A 21,489-nucleotide genomic window follows, 5' to 3' on the forward strand; every position below is an offset into this window, starting at 1 on the left:
GTTTAATTAATCAATAAATGGACATGAAATATTAATTTGAGTTCAAATTATTTTATTATGTGAAATGAAGCAGATTGTGGAGTGATACAAGAAACATGAAAATGTCCTATAATGTATTTTATAACTGTGTGATTTTAGATTTGTTACTGATAAACACATGTGTCTTATGCATGCTCACACTCTGATCTTCAGTGAAAGCTGGTGAGAAATGGAGGGATCAGGAAAGATAGGAGGTGCAAGAAACAAAGAAATGAAAGAGGAGAGTCATGCCGAGAGTGTATTATGTATCAGGGATCTGCTGGGGTTATGCTGGGCCTGTGTGTGTGTGTGTGTGTAAAGAAGAGAGGAACAGTCTGCTTCTCTTTTCACACACCAATCAAATCAGCACGCCTCCTCCCTCCCATTGGCACTTACTCAATGTGTGTGTGTGTGTGTCATTGTGTGCGCGTGTTGCAGTGGATATGATTAAGCGTCAGTCTTTGTGTGCATTTATGATGTAGCGTGTGAGCAGCCATATAAGGATGTAATGATAATCATAGGAATGATGGTAGATGAGAGATCAACAGATTGCAAAGGCTGTCCTTGACTATGTTCGGAATGGAATACTTGCATACTGCATACCATATATTGAATACTGCATAGTGTGTTTTATAGCATGTACTGATAAACGTTTCAAAAAGTAGTTGGAATACTATATTTGTTTGCAATTTTGAACAAACACTCACTGAGCACTTTATTAAGAATCCTATGGTTCTAATAAAGTGCCCGACATGGTTTTCTGCTGTTGTAGCCCATCTGCCTCAAGGTTCGACGTGTTATGCATTCTGAGATGCTATTCTGCTCACTACAATTGTACAGAGGGGTTATCTGAGTTACCATAGCCTTTCTGTCAGCTCAAACGAGTCTGGCCATTCTCCGTTGACCTCATTCATCCACAAGGCATTTCCGTCCGCAGAACTGTCGCGCACTGGATGTTTTTTTTGTTTTGTTTTTTTTTTGGCACCATTCGGAGTAAATTCTAGAGACTGTTGTGTGTGAAAATCCCAGGAGATCAGCAGTTACAGAAATACTCAAACCAGCCCATCTGGCACCAACAATCATGCCACGGTCTACATCACTGAGATCACATTTTTTCCCAATTCTGATGGTTGATGTGAACATAAACTGAATCTCCTGACATGTATCTGCATGATTTTATGCATTTCACTGCTTCCACATGATTGGCTGATTAGATAATCACATGAATAAGTTGGTGTACAGGTGTTCCTAATAAAGTGCTCAGTGAGTGTACCTCTTATGGAAATGTGTGCTGTTTTGGGTTAGAAAAACATATTAATTAATTATACTGTAGTGTGGGATGTAAAGGATATCTGTTTTATTTAACGGAGGAGTGCATGTGTGTTTGCCTTAAGACACGCATATAAATGTGCAAGTCTGAGCTTCATGCAGAATAGTCTGAGTGTGTGTAATATAAATGTCATATTTGAGTATTCTGAGCTGAAAGCCAGGCCGACATGATTGAGCAAATGAAATTTGTGCCCACAATTCAAAAAGCACAAGGATTGAAATTCAGTATTAGACAGGTAACTGCATGCTCAGCAAATGCTATTGCTCATGGTGAGCAATCATTGCTCAATGTCTCCCTTTCAGTCTCTCACTCTCCCTAGTCTAAGGTTCACATTTACTTTCATACGTTGTCTAACATAGTGTTTCTCAACTGATGGGTCACGACCCAAAAATGGGTTGCTGTCCATTTTAAAAAAGTCTCGGACAGCCGGTAAAATTTAAAAATAAAAATGCTGAATACAGCTTATTAAATGGAACAAGCCATATAATTATACAAAGATAGGAGAGCAAAATAAATAGGGTTATCAACCTTGTAGAGCTGAGGAGAAAATGTTGTTTAGGCAAACAGGTTGCAGGACATGCCCTCATCTTTGCAAATCGTAAGTTTAATTTGCCAGGTTATGTATCCAGCGCACAACGGTACAGATTCGGAACAATTTTAATAGCAGGTACAGTACAAATCCATTAAAACACAATGGACAAACCACTGCCCAAAGGAAGAACTTTCCATGGTTCGAGATCATGGACGGTGTGCTGGGACATCTTCCCGCTTTTAGTGGAGAGACCACTCGGGACACCATGGCAGTTACAGTTGATGAGTTGTCAACGCTAAATTATCTTGCTAGCTAGCTTATGTTTACAAATGATATAAAATCGATATTCTAGATAACTAGATAACATGACACCTCAGCTTGAGCTTCCCTCTTGCTTGTGAAATGTGTGGGTGTGTGACATTGGCACCAGGGCGGGTTTTAGGGAAACACATCGGGGCTATTGGCCCGATGGTGGGAATGCAGATTGATTTTGGGCTAATGGCTCGAAGACCGAGGCTATTAGCCCCGGCTGGCCAGTTGAAAGCACTGGCTTGCACTGGTCTGATAGTGGAAAAGTGGCTAATGTGATCTTTAGGCCCAAAACATATGTGTTGCGTGCTTAGTCTTGCCACAAGGGGCGTTACAGTGGACATTGGCGAAAACTTTAGAATAAACATCTATGGTCAGTGTTTTCTTTAAGATCAACTACTGACATGGCAGAGCAGCAGTTTGTAGAGATTCTTGCTTAGAAAGTTAGAGTTGACAGCAATCAGTGGTGTGAGTTTGGAGAGGGACTATTTGTTTGTACAACCAATGAAAGATGGGTGGAGTTTTCTGGAATCTTTAAGAAAACAGTCATTACTTTTGCAATTCCATTTAGTGATACTAATGGCACAGATTTTAGAGCTAAAATTTGTTATCGGTATAAGGCAAGAACACATTAAAAAAAGTACAACTGGACCGTCCATTTGCAATGCACTAGCCAAGCAGTTCTGTGCTTGTGTAGTAGAGTGTGTTTCTGGCCTTAGACTTTTTTGTGTCCAAATGCAAACAGTTTCTGACATTGTTTCTTTCTTTTCCCTCTTTTTTCATTTTCTCAAAGTCAAACAGCAATAAATGTGCAAACACACTTTAGTGCACTTTGCTCATAGAGTACTAGGAAACGAATCCAAGCTCAAAGATGCGTCGGACTAAATGGAGTATGTAAACAAGTTGAGACGAGAGAAGTATTCATCATTTGTTTGGTGTGGACTTAAGAGTGATCTGCATTCCCTTTCACAAGTCCCTGTTCAACCATACCATGGCAACAGAGGCAAAACATTACTGAGGTGGTCTCATTTTGAGACAAATCCATGTTTTCATATGATAGCTAGGGAAGCTTGCTGTTTACCTGTGTCAGTAGCAGATGTTTCATCCTTTTCAGCCAGCAAGACCAGCTGGCTTATCCTCTTGTGTTGTAAAAGGTGCGTGTGTGGTTTAGTAAGATCTTTCAAATGCTTTTATGAGGCTTTTACCAGTTAGCCCATTCACAGATCTTGTGTGTGTATGTTTGTTTGTTTGTTTGTGTTTTGTTGGCATTAAGGAAACTGTATTGGTCAGAGGTTGCTCTCTCATAGCTCAGAGTGGGTTTTAGCATCCTGATAGTCCAAAGGCGTGGCCACATTTACCTTCGCACGGCAAAATTCCACAGGTGAAAAAGGTGTGGACGGATATTGAGCGTGTGTGAAACCAGCCAAAAACAAATTGCCAAGCAGCCTCTTTTTAATGCTGCACTTTATACTCTGGAAGAGTGAAATTAAAAAGAAACTAGCCGATGAAATGTACAGTACTGTGCAAAAGTCTTAGGCACATAAGATGCTTCACAAAAGCATTTGTCTTAAGATGGTTATTTATATCTTCAGCTTTAGTGTGTCAATAGGAAAAAGACATTTTAGACTCCCAAACATTACTTTTGCAAATAGAAAAGATTAGAATAGAAAAACAGGGAGCCCTGCAACTGATGTCATGGCCCCCACAAAGCCCCCAACTGAACATCGTGTCAGTCTGAGATTATATAAAGAGACAGAAGCAATACTAGAGACTAAATAGATAGAAGAACTGTGGCGAATTCTCCAAGAAGCTTGAAAAACTGTGTCCAGGTGTACCTTTGGTGCTGTTTTAAACGCAAAAGTGGTCACACCGAATATTGATTTAGCTTTTTTATGTTTACTGGACTTTGTATGACATTAAGTGATAAATGAAAACTATTTATGATATTATTTTTGAAGACATCCTTACTATGCAACATTTTTCACAAGTGCCTAAACTTTTGCACAGTACTGTACATTGTGCTTGTCCATTGTGAATATTCAGAGTAGCTGTTTACGAAGCACTGCCCACACAGAGGTAACTGCCAAACCAAGTAACTTCCTGTTGGTCAACAAGGTGAAGTCCCCTGTCAAAGTTCACCAAACTTGAACTCCATGCGAAAATCTGGAAGGGGAAATTCTTCACCTACGGAAGTCCATCAAACAAAATTCACGATCGTGCGGTTTCCCATTGAGATGACTATTTCACCTGCTGAATTTCACTGTGCAAAGGGTAAGTTTCGTGTAAGTTTCTGTTTTCATTTTTTTGAGTACGTTTGGGAATATTGAGTAAATATTGTGTGGGTCAATGATGCCACTCAAATTTTTTTTTGTAGGGATTTATTGTTGATCTACAATAAATGTAAAAATGATTGTGTTATTCAAAAATACATGAAAAATGCAATTCGTACAAAACATTAATGGTCGCATTATGTTTCCCCTCGGCCACTGTGCTCTCTAGATATTGGCATTGTTTATTGAAACACCCATATCTGTCGACCGCTTGTCATTTGGCCTGTTTATCTGATCAGTATCTGTCCATCGTCCTATTGATGGACTGCTTAGCGCCCATATATCGCTATGAAATGCTTCTGATTGTCTGGTGGGCATGACTCTAAACCAGCCTAACTATACAGGACTTTCTCAACATGGACTAGTCAAGTAATCTTTCAGACAAACCACGTTTTGCACATTCCTAGTGGAGGCATGTTCGTGGTCCAGGTGTGCTTTAGTAATAAATGATTAGACACACATACTCAGTCACGCAATGGTAGTTGTGCTAAAAACTCATCACTCTTCAGTATCTCTTCATCTCCATCCCTCTATCCATTTCCTCCTAATCCCTCTTTTCTCGCTATTCTCCTCTTTCTCCTTGGCCTCTTTCTTTCACTCCCTTTCCATCCCTACCCCCTTCACTTTCACCTCTCTCTTTCTCTGTCAGTAATTGGCACTGTCTCTTTTCTTTAATTAAAGTGAAAGAGTAATTGTAGCCCAGCGTTGGTCTTCAGTCATTTACCTTTGAGAGAAAGAGTGCAGATGTGTCTGTAATTAAAGAGGTTTGGAGTACACACACACAGGAATCACTCAAGGCATTATATACGACTCAAGGTCATGTTTCCCAATGTCTGTTAAACCATCAAGGATTCCTTTAGGAATGAATAATCACAAATAACATCTTTTTCATATCTCAAATATTTCTCCTAGACCGCAATGTGAGCAAATGGAGATTTTTGCTTAAAGGATAAGTTCACCCAAAATTTATAATTCTCTCATGATTTATTTACCTTTAAGTCATCCCAGATGTGTTTGTCTTTGCTGCTTCAGCAGAACCGAAGTGAAGATTTTTATACGCACATTTCAGCTCTTTTTAACCATACAATGCAAGATTATGGGTGCCATTAGACTGCTGGCAGTTTGATGTCCAAAAGTCATATTTAGGCCGCATAAAAGTAATCCACACAACTCCAGTCAATCAATTAATGTCTTCTGAAGAAATTCGATAGGTTTGTGTAAGAAACAAATCGATAATTAAAGCGTTTTTAACGTTAATTCCTGCCAGAGATGGGAAACTGTTTGAAATGACCTAACTCTCATGTGATGTTCGCTCCTCTGTTGTATACAAAGCGCACGCTTCCGTCTTCTCGCATGAACGCGCCATCACGCTTGCATCACGCGTCAGCTCCATAATGGGTCGACTGGAAGCAATTTTTAAAAGGTAATAAAGTTTTAATTATCGATTTATTTTTTACACAGACCTATCGATTTGCTTCAGAACACATCATGTGGATTACTTTTATGCAGTCTAAATATGAAATGCCACATTGTTTTTTATTCAGTACAGTTGTATGTAGGGTAGCAATATTCCCAGATAGCAGTGGTATTCGGCTGCACTCGGTGGTGAAGCGGCTCAGACTATGAACTCAGGCCAGGGGCTGTTCAATCAGACAGAACACAACAGAATGGAACCGAACACACGGATCTCGAGACACACATTTCCAATTTAAACATCTTTCCTGACAAAGCGTTTAAAAAATTGCTTAATCTGAGAAATGCTTATAAGAGAGCAAAACGCAATGGCCAAAGACCTCCACCAACTGTAAGGGGCTGTTCACACTGAACAATTTTGCAACCATATTTCTATGTAAACTCACACTAGACGAACACCTTTGTTTCCCTATGTTTTTGTTTATTCAGGGTCACATGCAGGAGCGCTGTTTTTTAGAAGATGTGTCTAATTAAAAATAACTTTAAAAAGCATCTTGAGACACCTGCTTTCTGTTAAACCTTATTTCTTGCGCTGTGTCTAGCCTTTTGTAGCACAAGAATGTGATCGATCTGAAGTCATTGTATTACAGTGAGGATAACTTTTTTTAATTGAAATCAGATGCATTTCTGATTTGTTTATACGTTTCTCTCGGCTGCATGAAGATATTAATTTGCTTTCTCACGTCACTAGCGTTAACCCTAACCCTAACTCCATGCAGAGTGTAGTCTCACATGTCAAAACAAACACCACAAGGCATCAGTGAAGTGAGAGTTTTTATTTCGCCTCTATACTGTCATACTGTATAATGACAGCAGACCCTTCCCAGTCACTCCAGCACCGGAGGCAACGGGGAAAAACTATCGGTGTGGATTTTTGCTGATAACCGATAGTTCCAGAAATCTGTTATCGGTGCCAATTAATCTGCAAAACCGATATATCGGTCGACCTCTAATCTGAGTTACCGTAGACTTTGTCAGTTCAAACCAGTCTGGCCATTCTCTGTTGACCTCTCTCATTAACAAGGCATTTCTGTCCACAGAACTGCCACTCAATGGATGATTTTTGTTTTTGGCACCATTCGGAGTAAATTCTAGAGACTGTTGTGTGTGAAAATCCCAGGAGATCAGCAGTTACAGAAATACACAAACCAGCCCATCTGGCACCAACAATCATCCATGTGATTATCTAATCAGTCAATCATGCGGCAGCATTGCAGTGCTTAAAATCATGCAGATACGTGTCAGGAGCTTCAGTTAATATTCACATCAACCATCAGAATGGGGAAAAAAATCTCAGTGATTTCAACCATGGCATGATTGTTGGTCAAATATTACAATAAAAACCCAGCCAGTGATCTCTCCTGTGTCTCTCGAGTTTCAGAATAGATCTAAAAAAATGTCTCAAACTGTGTTCAGAGATTTGAATGTGAACTCAAACATTTCTCCTCAAATTCTTCGGAGACCAAATTATCGGAGTTGTCCTCATTATCCACATTAATTTTATAGCTCTACACTCCCCTGTCTATTTTTTCTTTCTACTAAAGTATTTTAAAAGAAATATCTAAAGCAAAGTTGATCCTTAACATAACCGAGAGCTCCATTAAGTCTCCTGAGCTATCAAAGAGCAACAGCTGAGCAATAAAATGTTTCTTTGGGTATGGAGCATCCGTTGGTTTGATCACGGGAGTGTGTGTGTGTAATCAGATATCTTCAGGCTTTTATTATATGAATAATGGCACACATGAATCTACGTTTGTATGTGTGTGAGCACATTGGCATGTCAAGGCGTGTGTATGTGCGTCTTGTTTGTTTCTCGTCTCTGCAGGCAGGAATGACTGTATGTCTGCTTCATGATTTTTCCAGTTAATGGCTGTTTTTCCGTATAAGAGTGTGAGTAAAAAAGTAATCATAAAGAGTCATCAGAGATTGGGTGCCATTAGACTGCTGACAGTTTGATGGTCTAAATATGACTTTTGGACATCAAACCGCCAGCAGTCTAATGGCACCCATTATCTTGCACTGTATGGATAAAAAGAGCTGGAATGTGCGTATAAAAATCTTCACTTCGGTTCTGCTGAAAAAGGAAAGACATACACATCTGGTGTGGCTTAAAGGGAAGTAAAATAGTATGAATTCAAACGCTGAAACATGAGTTGTAGTATCCAGATTAATATTAAGATTATAACTTCCTGTATGTCAGCAACTTATCTGTCTTTTTATTTTGCCGAAGGAGTTTTAGGAGTAACATCCGAGACAGTTGCTACGTACACAAAACATTAAAAAAAAAGCATTAGGTCTCCTGAGCTATGAAAGGGCAATCTCTGATGACTCTTATGATTACTTTTTTACTCACTTTCTCATACGGAAAAACAGCTGTATGGAAAAACTGGAAAAATCATGAAGCAGACATACAGTCATTCCTGTTTGCAGAGACGAGAAACAAACGAGACGTACATACACACGCCTTGACATGCCAATGTGCTCGCACACATACAAACGTAGATCCATGTGTGCCATTATTCATATAATAAAAGCCTGAAGATATCTGATTACACACACACACTCTCATGATCAAACCAACAGATGCTCCAGACACAAAGAAGCATTTTATTGCTCAGCTGTTGCTCTTTGATAGTTCAGGAGACTTAATGGAGCTCTCGGTTATGTTAAGGATCAACTTTGTTTTAGATATTTCTTTTAAAATTCTTTAGTAGAAAGAAAAAATAGACAGAGGAGTGTAGAGCTATAAAATTAATGTGGATAATGAGGACAACTCCGATAATTTGGTCTCAGAAGAATTTGAGGAGAAATGTTTGAGTTCATATTCAAATCTCTGAACACCGTTTGAGACATTTTTTTAGATCTATTCTGAAACTCGAGAGACACAGGAGAGATCACTGGCTGGGTTTTTATTGTAATATTTGACCAACAATCATGCCATGGTTGAAATCACTAAGATTTTTTCCCCCATTCTGATGGTTGATGTGAATATTAACTGAAGCTCCTGACCCATATCTGATTGATTTTAAGCACTGCAATGCTGCCACATGATTGACTGATTAGATAATCACATGGATGATTGTTGGTGCCAGATGGGCTGGTTTGAGTATTTCTGTAACTGCTGATCTCCTGGGATTTTCACACACAACAGTTTCTAAAATTTACTCAGAATGGTGCCAGAAACAAAACACATCCAGTGAGCGACAGTTCTGCGGATGGAAATGCCTTGTTGATGAGAGAGGTCAACAGAGAATGGCCAGACTGGTTTGAACTGACAAAGTCTACGGTAACTCAGATTAGAGGTCGCCCGATATATCGGTTTTGCAGATTAATCGGCACCGATAACAGATTTCTGGAACTATCGGTTATCGGCGAAAATCCACACCGATAGTTTTTCCCCATTGTGTCCGGTGCTGGAGTGACTGGGAAGGGTCTGCTGTCCTTATACAGTATGAGATCATCCTCTAGAGACGAAATAAAAACTATCACTTCACTGATGCTTTATGGTGTTTGTTTTGACACGTGAGACTACACTCTGCATGGAGTTAGGGTTAGGGTTAAAGCTAGTGACGTGAGAAAGCAAATTAATATCTTCATGCAGCTGAGAGAAACGTATAAACAAATCAGAAACATCTGATTTCAATAAAAAAAACATTTTATCCTCACTGTAATACGATGACTTCAGATCGATCACATTCTTGCGCTAAACAAGGCTTGACACAGCGAAAGAAATACAGTTTAACATTAAGCAAGTGTCTCGATATGCTTTTTAAAGTTATTTTTAATCAGACACATCTTCTAAAAAACAGCGCTCCTGCACGACACCCTGAATCAACCAAAACAAAGGGAAACAAAGATGTTCGTCTAGTGTGAGTTTACATAGAAAAACAAATGGATGGTTGCAAAAGCATTCGGTGTGAACAGCCCCTTACAGTTGGTGGAGGTCTTTGGCCGTTGCGTTTTGCTCTCTTGTAAGCATTTCTCATATTAAGCAATGAGTTTTTTAAACGCTTTGTCAGGAAAGTGTTTAACTTGGAAATGTGTGTCTCGAGATCCACGCGTTCAGTTCCATTCTGTTGTGTTCTGTCTGTTTGAACATTTCAGACCTGGCCTGTGCTCATAGTCTGAACCGCTTCACCACCGAGTTCAGCCGAATACCACTGCTATCTGTGAATATTGCTACTCTAAATACAACTGTGCTGAATAAAAAACAATGTGATATTTCGCTGTTATTATGAAGTTTGAGTCTGGAGTAGTAGGAATCAGTGCAAGTGTAACAGCATGTGAACTGTCTATTGAAGCGTTTCCCTCCTCATTTTACTTTTGACTTAACATTTGAGAATATTGGCTGAATAAAACTTTATTTATTTTATGCACATTAGTTGAAAATGAAATGATCTTTTTTTAATAGCCAGGATAGGAATGTTCTATGCAATAATATAATGGTGCTGAATGGTTTATGTATTTATTGTGCCCTCTTGTGGATTAAGGAAACAGCATCATTTTAAAAATCAGCTGACTTTAAAATGTGAATATTAGTTCATATATATTTATATTTATTTATTTATTTCATTTAAAAAAGTATAATACATTTTCATGGTTCAGTCAGTACTGTTTATTTTTGTAATAAAGTTCAGCACTATTTTACTTTGAGTGTTATTTTTTTTTTTTTTATTCAGTATCAATTTTAAAAACTATAGGTTGATTAATCGGATATCGGCAGTACTGACCAGCTTGGTTATTGGTAAAATCCACTATCGGTCAACCTCTAACTCAGATAACCGCTCTGTACAATTGTGGTGAGAAGAATATCAAATCAGAATGCTATTCTGAGATGCGGGTTGGTGCTGTTTTGGCAGCACGAGGGGGACCTACACAATATTAGGCAGGCGGTTTTAATGTTGTGGCTGATCGGTGTGTGTGTGTGTGTGTGTGTGTGTGTGTGTGTGTGTGTGTGTGTGTGTGTGTGTGTGTGTGTGTGTGTATATATATATATATATATATATATATATATATATATATATATATATATATATATATATATACGTGTGTGTGTGTGTGTGTGTGTGTGTGTGTGTGTGTATATATATATATATATATATATACACACACACACACACACACACATATATATGTATATATGTGTGTATATATAGTTCATGATACCTTATGCATTAATTAATGTTTATAAATAGAACCTTACTGAACTGAATAATCTTTTATTATTATTTAGAAAAAAAAATGGCAATGGAAATCATTTGTTTTAAAATATTGTTAATATTGTAAAAACTTTTGTCCACCAAATCAATGTCAGGTGGTGTAACCAACATGCAGGTATCCATTCAGTTGTCATCTGACAAAAAAAAACAAAACAAAAAACAGAGAGGACCTCTTGACCCTCATGATTGTGTTTTAAGTAAAAAAATAAATTAAAAAGTCAGATAATTTGTCATTTTTCAAAAAGATTTATGGCGCATTTTGCTCAGGTCAAATTGAGCAACCCTAAGAAAACTTTTTGATATTTATGACTCAAGTCATGATATTTGTAAAACAACCAAAAAAATAAAATAATATATATATATATATATATATATATATATATATATATATATATATATATATATATATTTTTTTTTTTTTGTTGATGACCCATAAGGGCCCTGCTGGGGTCATTTTCAAGCAAAAATCTCCATTTAATCTAATTGCGGTCTAGGAGAAACTATTGAGATATGAAAGAGATTTCTTATGTTCATAAGTTTATCAGTACATGAAGGTGAGGTTTAGTGTGAGAGCTGTGCGGTATTGTACCACTATATGAGTCCACTGCATTAAACGGGTGAAAGAACGAGCTCGGACAGAAATCACACCGCGAATCTACTCCATCAGAACAGCAGCCGTGGCGATGACATCAGGCCAAAGACACACTGACAGATGTGCAGGTGTGTTTGTGTGTGTGTGTGTGCCAGGTGAATTATAATCCCTGAGTCAGCTTTTGAGTTGAGTCTAACCTATTTTTTGAGATGAGCCACACACATACACACACTTTTTCCTGTCCCATTATACAGAAGTTACTAGGTAATTAGAGAGTAGACAACAGGATATAGACCACTGTAATTACATACAGGCAAAGCATACACACACACACTCACACAGTAACACACACACACCATATGTCCTTAGTAACCTAGTGTTCATACACAGGAAATGTATAGGTGAATCTCACGAAAACCTGTGCCATATTTCATATTGTTTTGTAGTTGCCATTGTTCAGTGGTGATTCTCATTAGATTTTCATTACTGCAATTTGTTTGTCCTTTAATACAGTACTGTAATCAGCACAAATTAAAGGCAATGTAGCAACGATTATTTTTTATTGATACTGTACATTTTATATAATTTATAATATATTATTTAATGGGATTTGTTTTATTTTTTATAAGAGTTTAATGAACATGAAAATATCTAAAACCAAAATCTTAAAAAAAAAAAAAAAAAAAAAAAAACATTTTTGGTCATAAAATGCTTTGTCCTCTTTGAACAAAGTATAATTTCTTATTTTGTTATTTAGATTTTTTGGGTGAAATATGACATGTTCGTGCCAGGTTTCATTAGATTCTCCTGTGTGTGTGTGTGTTTATGTGCATGCTATAATGCTGATGAGCCTGTAATTTGTTTTTCCTCTGAACTCGGAGCAAAACTCACAGTGGGAAATCACCGTCGGATATCTGTCCTCTCTCATCCCTCATGCGCTCTCTCTCTCTCTCTCTCTCTCTCTCTCTCTCTCATATCTCTTTCTCTCCTTTGCCCTCTTCTCGTAATCTCTCACCCTGCGTCCTCCCTCGCCTGGCACTCTTTTCCTCTCATCCCTCTTTCATCCTCCTCTCCGGCCTCCTGGGCGTCCCGTGCTTTGATTCTCAGAGCTGGACGGTGGTTATCATTCGCCCGCAGCCCTTGATATCAGAGGGAGAGAGGGTGAGAGAGCCGGGCGACATAAAGAGTGAAGGAGATAAAGAATGTGATGGGGACATATGGAGTTATCAAGAAAAGAAATGGAAACTGAACGGATGGCAAGAAAGAAATTTGAAATTTGAAAGCGGGCAAAGCCAAAGTGATGAGAGGAAAGTGAAAGTCTGAAAGATGGATGGCGTTATGGAGGAGTGCATGGTGGTGTCAGAAAGAGAACATAGCAGTGTTTTCCCTCAGGCCATACACACTTAAATATATTTTTTCATGTTTTTTTTTTTTTTTTGTCATTTTCTAATATTGATGATTGATTGATTAAGAGGTAAAACCCAACAACAGAAAGCTTCCAGTCCCCAAGACAAGTTCTGACCCAGATACATTCAGATAGAGACACACTAGGTATGTATAGAGCTGCATACTGGCATACTAATCATTAGGGTTGGGTACCCAGAGCCGGTTCTTATTTGGAACCGTTTCCATTTTTAAAAAATAAAAACAGAAACCGTATCAACGCTGCACTAAAATACATTGACAGTGCTTCTTGCTGCAATATTCAGTAGCAGCGCTTCCCCTGGACCAGTATATTCCAATTCCTGAACGAATGACTCTTATGAGCCGGTTCCTTTTAATCTACTGCCCGAAACATACAACGCCAGTGTAGTTCAATTACCGAACTAATGACTCTTATGAGCCTGTACTTTTGAATCTACAGCACAAAACACGCAGTGCGATCGGTGTAGTCCGATTCCCGAATTAATGATTCTTATTAGCCGGTTCTTTTGAATCTACAAGCCGAAACATACAGTGCAACAAATATAGGCTGATTCCCAAATGAATGAGTCTTCAGACCAAGTTAGTTTGAATCTACAGTGCAAAACACGCAGTGCGACCTGTGTAGTCCAAATCCCGAATGAATGACTCTTATGGGCCTGTTCTTTTGAATCTATTGTGCAAAACACACAACAAGACTAGTGTTGTTTGATTCCTAAATGAATGACTCTTATGAGCTGGATCTTTTTAATCTACAACACGAAACAAACAACGCGACCAGTGTAGTTTGATTCCCGAACTAATGACTCTTATGAGCCAGTTCTTTTAAATCTACAGTGTGAAACACATAGTGCGACCAGTGTAGTTTGATTCCCGAACTAATGACTCCTCTGAGTCAGTTCTTTTGAATCTACTGTGTGCAGCAAGCAGTGCGACCAGTGTAGTCTGATTCCTGAACGAATGACTCCTCTGAGTCAGTTCTTTTGAATCTACTGTGTGAAGCAAGCAGTGCGACCAGTGTCGTCCGATTCCATATTGCATGACTCTTATGAGCCGATTCTTTTGAATCTATAGCACAAAACACACAGTGCGATCAGTGTAGTCCGATTGCCGAACAAATGACTTTTATGAGCCAGTTCTTTTGGATTTGTAGTCCAAAACATACATTGCAGCCAATATAGTCTGATTCCCAAACGAATGACTCTTATGAGCCGGTTCTTTTGTATCTACAAGGCACAAAACACAGCGCTACCAATATAGTGCAATTCCCAAATGAATTACAGTTATGAGCCAGTCCTTTTGATTCTGTAGTGCGATCAGTGTAGCCCGATTCCTGAACAAATGACTCTTATGAGCCGGTTCTTTTGAATCTATAGCATAAAACACGCATTGCGATCAGTATAGTCCAATTCCCGAACGAATGACTCATATGAGCCAGTTTTCTTGAAACATACAGTGCAACCATTATAGTCAGACTATATTAATGGGGCACCGGCGGCCCACCAAGGGGGTGCAGTTGGGACCCCCACCTCATCGGAAGGCAAAAACATTCAAGGGGGATTCCACACCCACCGTCCAGAGACCAAAAGTGGGGCACCAATGTAAGTATCGCTTACATCCTTGAAAATGGGTAGTTGCACCCCTGTAGTCAGATTGCACAATATGCAGTATAATGTGTGTGCACTATTATGCAGTAAAAAGTACACTTGTATTTCACACTGAACCCAGCCTATTTCTTTCCTGAGGCCACACAGGCTTGTCTTTATAGTCTTGGTATTGATGCTTTTCTGAGGTAGAAACCAATAACAGAAAGCTTCCAGTTCCCAAGACAAGTCCCGACCCAGATACATTCAGTATGCTAGACTCCAACAAAAAGCATGAGTAATAAAGGTGAGACATGGATAGGGAGGGAGTTTAAACAAATAACAGAAGCAGAGAGAAAATATTCTGTAGTTGTATTTGTAGGTGAAGTCTCTGTGATTGGAGCTGGGTTTGAACCTTGTGTTGGCTTCAGGTGGTCACATGACCAGCACACCTCCCATAGGAAGGATCCTAGGGCCAGATTAGAGATTCTTTTATACTGAGAAATTAACCTGGGTGGCTCCACCATAGCAGAGAGTGGAACGGTCAACTAGCAAGTTACGACAGTAAGTCACCATTTGTGGATACCATACAAATGAATGGGGAGAGCTGTAAACTGACACCTACCTGTTGCAAAATTGCTGTAACTTCTCTTATAAAACAACAATTTTATCGTAGTAAACTCCACACATAGTTCACTGGGATGAACTGTTTCCTCACAAATGCAGTTTATCCGGCACTCTGAAGCATCTCCTCCATTAGCATCCATTCCAAACGAATGGCATTTGGTCTCCTCGCCAGTGTACCGCCACGTTACGCTATGTTTTACTAATCTTGAAAGCTCCCCTTTGGTAGAGGTGCTCTGGCCAGATATGTACACGGAATCCTGGAGGGGGTGACAGAATGAATGCCTGATTAAAACCCATCGCCACCAATCATCAATATGTAATGACCCAACAGCCAGTGCAATCAAAACGCAATCAAATGTGTTGGTGCAGTGGAGATGAATGGAAAGAAGGACGTTCACTGGAAGTTAAACTACCATCATTCACCAATAGGCTCAAACTCTATATAGTGGTTTTGTTTTTCATTTGTGTCTGAGTGTAAATTTAGGCTGTTCCCACGTCCGCGGGTTTCCCTGTTGAGCACTGGAGCTACGTAAGCCACAGTACGAGACAGCTAGAAAAAAATCACCCATAGTTTTTATTTTTGCTAAAGCTTCTGTTGGCCAGTCAAAACTAACCTTTCAAACTATGGAAGTAATTTGTCTTGCCCTCTTTTTGATCAAATCATGCAGTAATGGAGAACGGTTTAGACAGAACTGTAGCTGAAGCAATGCGTTTTCAAATAAAAACGTGTAAGTGTGGATGTGTGGGCCATATCCAGAGTCTATTTAGCAGTGACGGGCCACTTCTATTAAAATGAATGGGAGAAATTGGAATGCCCAACAGTCGATGGATGTAGAAAGAAAGTCCGCCTTACAGGTGAAACCTTTTAGATACAGTCAGAACACGCATTAGCTATAAAAGCCGGGAAAATTGCTTTTTTTGTGTGTGTGTAATCTTTAGAGGTAAGGAAACACAATTTATGTTTCCAGTGTTGTCATTTTTTACAGCTGGTTTGAAATATATTTTGATTGTAATCCTAACCAACCATTTTGGAGATTTCAGTCTTTCCCCATTTAAAGGTGCTGTAAGTGTTTTTTTGTTTTTGTTTTTTTCATGAAAAGGCGTGCAAAAATGTTTCCTACTCCCTGAAAGATATCACTGAACTAAGTGTCCTGAGATATCTCTATCATTTTGCGCATTTTCCTAGTGTTGTAGTTGCAGCGAATTATTGAGGCATAATGCAATTTTTATGACATGTTGTTCATAACAGCTGTCAGTTGATGGCACTGTTTTACTACTGTTGTTTTTAACAACCATTTCTGCTCTCAACAAAGCTCATTTGGTATCTTTGGAGTGTGAGGTTTTGGAAAGAGGGGGTGTGGCTTATCCAACGGCTCAGTCTCGTGGAAGTACAACAGCTGAATTCGCTTTAAGCAGCCTGGAAGATGAGCTGCTTTTGCCGCTTGTTTACACAGAAAATTAGCTGGTCGGGAGCGTTCCAAAAATGGCCGCCAGTGGACTGACATGCTAGAAGGACTTTGCAGTAACCTCTTAGAGGTTACTTTCGTGTTCTGGGTGGTTGCTAGGTGATTGCTAGGGTGTTCTGGGTCTTTTCTAGCATGTTGCTAGGGTGTTCTGAGTGATAGCTTGATGATTGCTAATTGGAACAAGACAAAAGCCCTAAGCTACGTCAACAGCAATAAATTTTTTTTTGAAAACGCAGAGATTTTGCTGCGTTTACACTTCTCGTCGACACTAGAATGTTGTTGTCATCTACCGAAAATGGAAATGCTTTCCATACCACATACTTTTGAAAACGATAACGTTGGGAAACTGAAAATAGAGTTTTCAGCAGAAAAAGGATTGTGGATGTGGTCCTAGTCTCCGGTCCCACTGGTCTCTGGAAATTTTGCTCTCTAGATATGGCTCGAGTCGATTATTAAATATAAGACTACAGCCCTTTTTTATGGCCCTTAAAAAGTCATGCAATTTGATAATTCATCTCCGCAAAACAAACATGCAGGATAAGTTACGCTGCAAAATGTGATACTAATGGTAAGACCCCTAGCCTTAGAAATAATGATGCTTGCCTTAGCAAAAATTTTATAAGAAATATTTGATTTCACATTGAAATCTCTGGCTATTTGAAATCTAATCTCTGGTATCTATGCCAATTTGAGCACGGTGTGTGAAATTGTTGCGATCTTGTGAGCAAAAGTCTCCATTTGATCTCCATCTGGTCTCATTACTGCCTTAGAGAAACAATTGAGATGTTAAAGAGATCTCATTGATTTTTTTTTCTTTTTTTTTTTCTAAATCTTTCCTTTTCCTGTTTCACAGAGGTCCTCATGAACACTAAGACAGAGACATCAGATCTGAAGTGGACGACATACTCTCGATCTAAACCTGAGGTGAGACCTGCACAACTCCAGAATTTGACCCTTTATGTAGAGCTGTTGTTCTCAACTGGTTTTGCTTCAGGAGCTAGATTTTACATTGGACATCAAGTGGGAACCCAACACAGTACCACAAATAACCTATATTTAATGTTGTAACAAGCATGTTACGCAACCTTTTCATGTTTGCTAGAGTGACTGATTAATTTACTTCAAAAATAGAGTTTGATTGGAAAGTTATGGGAAGCATATTCTGCAACTCCATCAGAACAGACCTGTGACCCATTGTTGGGTTATGACCCATAAGTTGAGAAGCACTCAAGTTACTACAATCTCTATTAACAAATCAGTGGATGTCTCTTCTCTTTTGTCCCCCCTTCATGCACAGTGGGAGGAGGTAAGCGGTCTAGATGAGGAGAACAACAGTGTGAGGACCTATCAGATCTGCCAGATCGACGGCTCGTCCAGTCATTGGTTGCGTAGTAAGCTCATTGAGCGGCGAGGTGCATCGCAGGTTTATGTGGAGTTGCTCTTCACCATGATCGAGTGTTCGTCACGCAACACGCACCACCGATCCTGCAAAGAGACCTTTAACCTTTACTATTACGAGAGCGATACGGATGATGCAACGACTACACACCCCGTGTGGATGGAGAACCCTTATACCAAGGTGCACACATTTGGCTTATTGGGAATTGAAATCAATCAATCTCTCACACAGCTGAACCATTAACATTCCCCAAAAGTAAATGTCATTACTCCAAGGTTGCTCTTTTCAAAATTAAGGCCCGGGTATACTTTGTTTTTCTGCGCCGTTCAACCGCAATGACTTTCAAAGTATACTCTTTTGACCGCGAGCAAATACGAACGTGTTCAATGCATGCGCACTACAACTGCTTTAAGATACTCTTTAGTACAGTAAACGGCAGGCACGTGCGGTGACGATGCACACAGACAATGAATGAACGCATGTCGAGAAAATCTGGGACACACGCCGACAGTCCGTCCAGAATGTGCCGATGACTAAATTTGCAGAGCGATAGGCAACACGAACAACCGAAGTATACTTTGGCCTAAAGCTTTACTTTCTCTGATTCTCTGAAATTCCTCTAAAATTCTTCAGGAGAAATAAATGACACAAATGAGACATACAGTAAAAATAAAAAGCTTTAACATTAATGTTAATAGTATAGCTAATTTGGTCTTGGAAGAATTTGATGCGAAATGTTTGAGTTTATACTGAAATCTTGGCAAATCTGTGCATAAAGACATTGTTTAGATCTTGTGGCATTACTAGGGTCTTTTTCTTCATGAGAAACATCTGAGAAGTAGTATATTTCGGCAAAAAGTATCCATTTGCTCTCCATTTAATCTCAGTACAATTGAGATATAAAGAGATCACATTTGTGATTTTCCTTTGAGACTGCTCATCAGCCTTTAACCTTTGCCTTTTCTCCATTTCTGTTAGGTTGACACTGTGGCTGCAGACTTCCTGTTGCGTAAAGGTGGAGAGAAGAAGTTTAACGTGAAAACGCTGCGTTTGGGCCCCCTGACCAAACGGGGATTTTACTTGGCATTTCAGGCCCAAGGGGCGTGCATGGCCCTTCTATCCGTACGTGTCTTCTTTAAAAAGTGTCCAGCTCTTACGCGCTCACTTTCAGTCTTCCCGGAGACGGTTCCACGTTCGCTGGTCCAGGAGGCAGTGGGCCAGTGTGTGGCGAATGCAGCACAGCTTGGGCCCAATCCCAGACTGCCCAAGATGTTCTGTGGAGAAGATGGACAGTGGGTGGACCAGCCCACCACCACCTGCACTTGCCTGCCGGGCTTTGAGGCCAGCCATGAAGAACTGGAGTGTAGAGGTGAGTGAAAGAGAACAGACTACTCTGAAGCTGATTTGAGCTTTCTAGAAGCTTTTCTGAATTCTGTGTGGGTGGAGGTGTAGAAAAAGAAAGAAAAGAGAAAGAAAAAAAGAGGAAAAATATTAAAATATAGAAAGAAGGAAACGAAAAGGGAAAACAAAGAAATAAAAAATAGAAAGAGAAAGATAGAGAAAGAAAGAAGAAATGGGGGTAAAAATAGAAATAAAAAAGAAAAATATTGGAAAAAGAAAATAATTTAAGAGAAGGAAAGAGAGGAAAAATATAAAAAATAGAAAGAAGGAAACAAAAGGATAAACAGAAAGAAGTAAAAAAGAAATGAAAAGGACAAATGGAAAGAAAGAAAAAAGAAAAATAGAGTAAGAAAGAAAAAATAGTGGTAAAATAGAAAAAAGAAAAAATTGAAAGAGAATGAAGAAAAGAAAGAAGAAAAATATTTTTTTTAAAAATAGAAAGGAAATGAAAAACAGAAATAAGTAAAAAAAAAAGAAACGAAAAGAAAAAGCAGAAAGACAAAATATATAAAAAGACAAAAAATAGAAAAAGAGAAAGATAAAGTCAAAATAGTGGTAAATATAGAAAAATGGAAAATAGAATAATTAAAAAAAAATATGAAGAGAAAGGAAGAGGAAAATATGAAAAATAGAAAGAAAAAGAAAGAAAAAAGGAAAAACAAAAAGAAAGAAAAAAGATTTTTTTAAAAATAGAAAAAAATAGAAAGAAAAGAGAAAAAAGAGAATTTTTTTAAATAGAAAGAGGAAAAATAGAAAAAAGTAATAAAGAAAGGAAAAGGAAAAACAGTAAGAAAGAAAAAAGTGGTAAAAATAGAAAAAATGGACAAATTTAAAAATGGTAGAAAAATAGAAAAAATTGAAAGAGAATGAAGAAAAGAAGAAAAATATTTTTTTTTAAAATAAAAGGAAATGAAAAACAGAAATAAGTAAAAAAAAAAAAGAAACGAAAAGAAAAAGCAGAAAGAAAAAATATATAAAAAGACAAAAAATAGAAAAAGAGAAAGATAAAGTCAAAATAGTGGTAAATATAGAAAAATGGGAAAAAATGTGAAGAGAAAGGAAGAGGAAAATATGAAAAATAGAAAGAAAAAGAAAGAAAAAAGGAAAAACAAAAAGAAAGAAAAAAAAGATTTTTTTAAAAATAGAAAAAAATAGAAAGAAAAGAAAAGAAAAAAGAAAGAAAAAAAGAAATATTTTTAATAGAAAGAAAGAGGAAAAATAGAAAAAAGGAAACAAAGGAAAAACAGAAAAAAGTAATAAAGGAAAAGGAAAAACAGTAAGAAAGAAAAAATAGTGGTAAAAATAGAAAAAATTGAAAGAGAAAGAAGAAAAGAAAGAGGAAAAATAGAAAAAAAAATAGGGAAATGAAAAGTACATGAAAATAACATTATCAGTACAGTATTATGTCATTAAACAAGAACACTTCTGTTTTTCATATGTGATTTCATATTTATTCCAGTTTAAATACAGCCATAGCTCTATCAACAGCATCTGTGGCATGATGTCAGTTACCACAGACAATAATGTTTATCATCACTCTGTTTATACAAGCAAACAGATGTACAAAAGCCTAGCAGGCGATCATACAAAGTTCTAACCCAATCGTTCACCTCATGTCATGACCATGTAAAGCCGCTAAACCTAATAACTTTGTATGATATCCTGTGCAATCATATCGTGAAGGAAAGTGATGTAGATATCTGTAAAGCACTGTTAACATGCAGAATCATGTCAGTAACGTATAAAAAGAAGTTCATCCAAAGTAGTCCCACTTTAAAGAGAGACGAT

The 21,489-nt window shown here is 38.2% G+C and overlaps 1 protein-coding gene across 2 annotated transcripts in view; it reads left to right on the forward strand.

Annotated features, from left to right (window-relative positions):
• The window catches only part of ephb4a (eph receptor B4a), a 55,676-nt gene that overhangs the window by 11,457 nt on the left and 22,730 nt on the right, over window positions 1-21,489 (forward strand). For both annotated transcript variants that reach the window (XM_051672349.1, XM_051672358.1), the window contains exons 2-4: window positions 17,755-17,825; window positions 18,199-18,480; window positions 19,279-19,669. In XM_051672349.1, the coding sequence (XP_051528309.1) occupies window positions 17,755-17,825; window positions 18,199-18,480; window positions 19,279-19,669 (744 nt within the window). The remainder of the gene's footprint in view (window positions 1-17,754; window positions 17,826-18,198; window positions 18,481-19,278; window positions 19,670-21,489) is intronic.

This window comes from Myxocyprinus asiaticus, chromosome 3 (genome assembly GCF_019703515.2).
Source record: "Myxocyprinus asiaticus isolate MX2 ecotype Aquarium Trade chromosome 3, UBuf_Myxa_2, whole genome shotgun sequence".
Lineage (NCBI taxonomy): Eukaryota > Metazoa > Chordata > Actinopteri > Cypriniformes > Catostomidae > Myxocyprinus > Myxocyprinus asiaticus.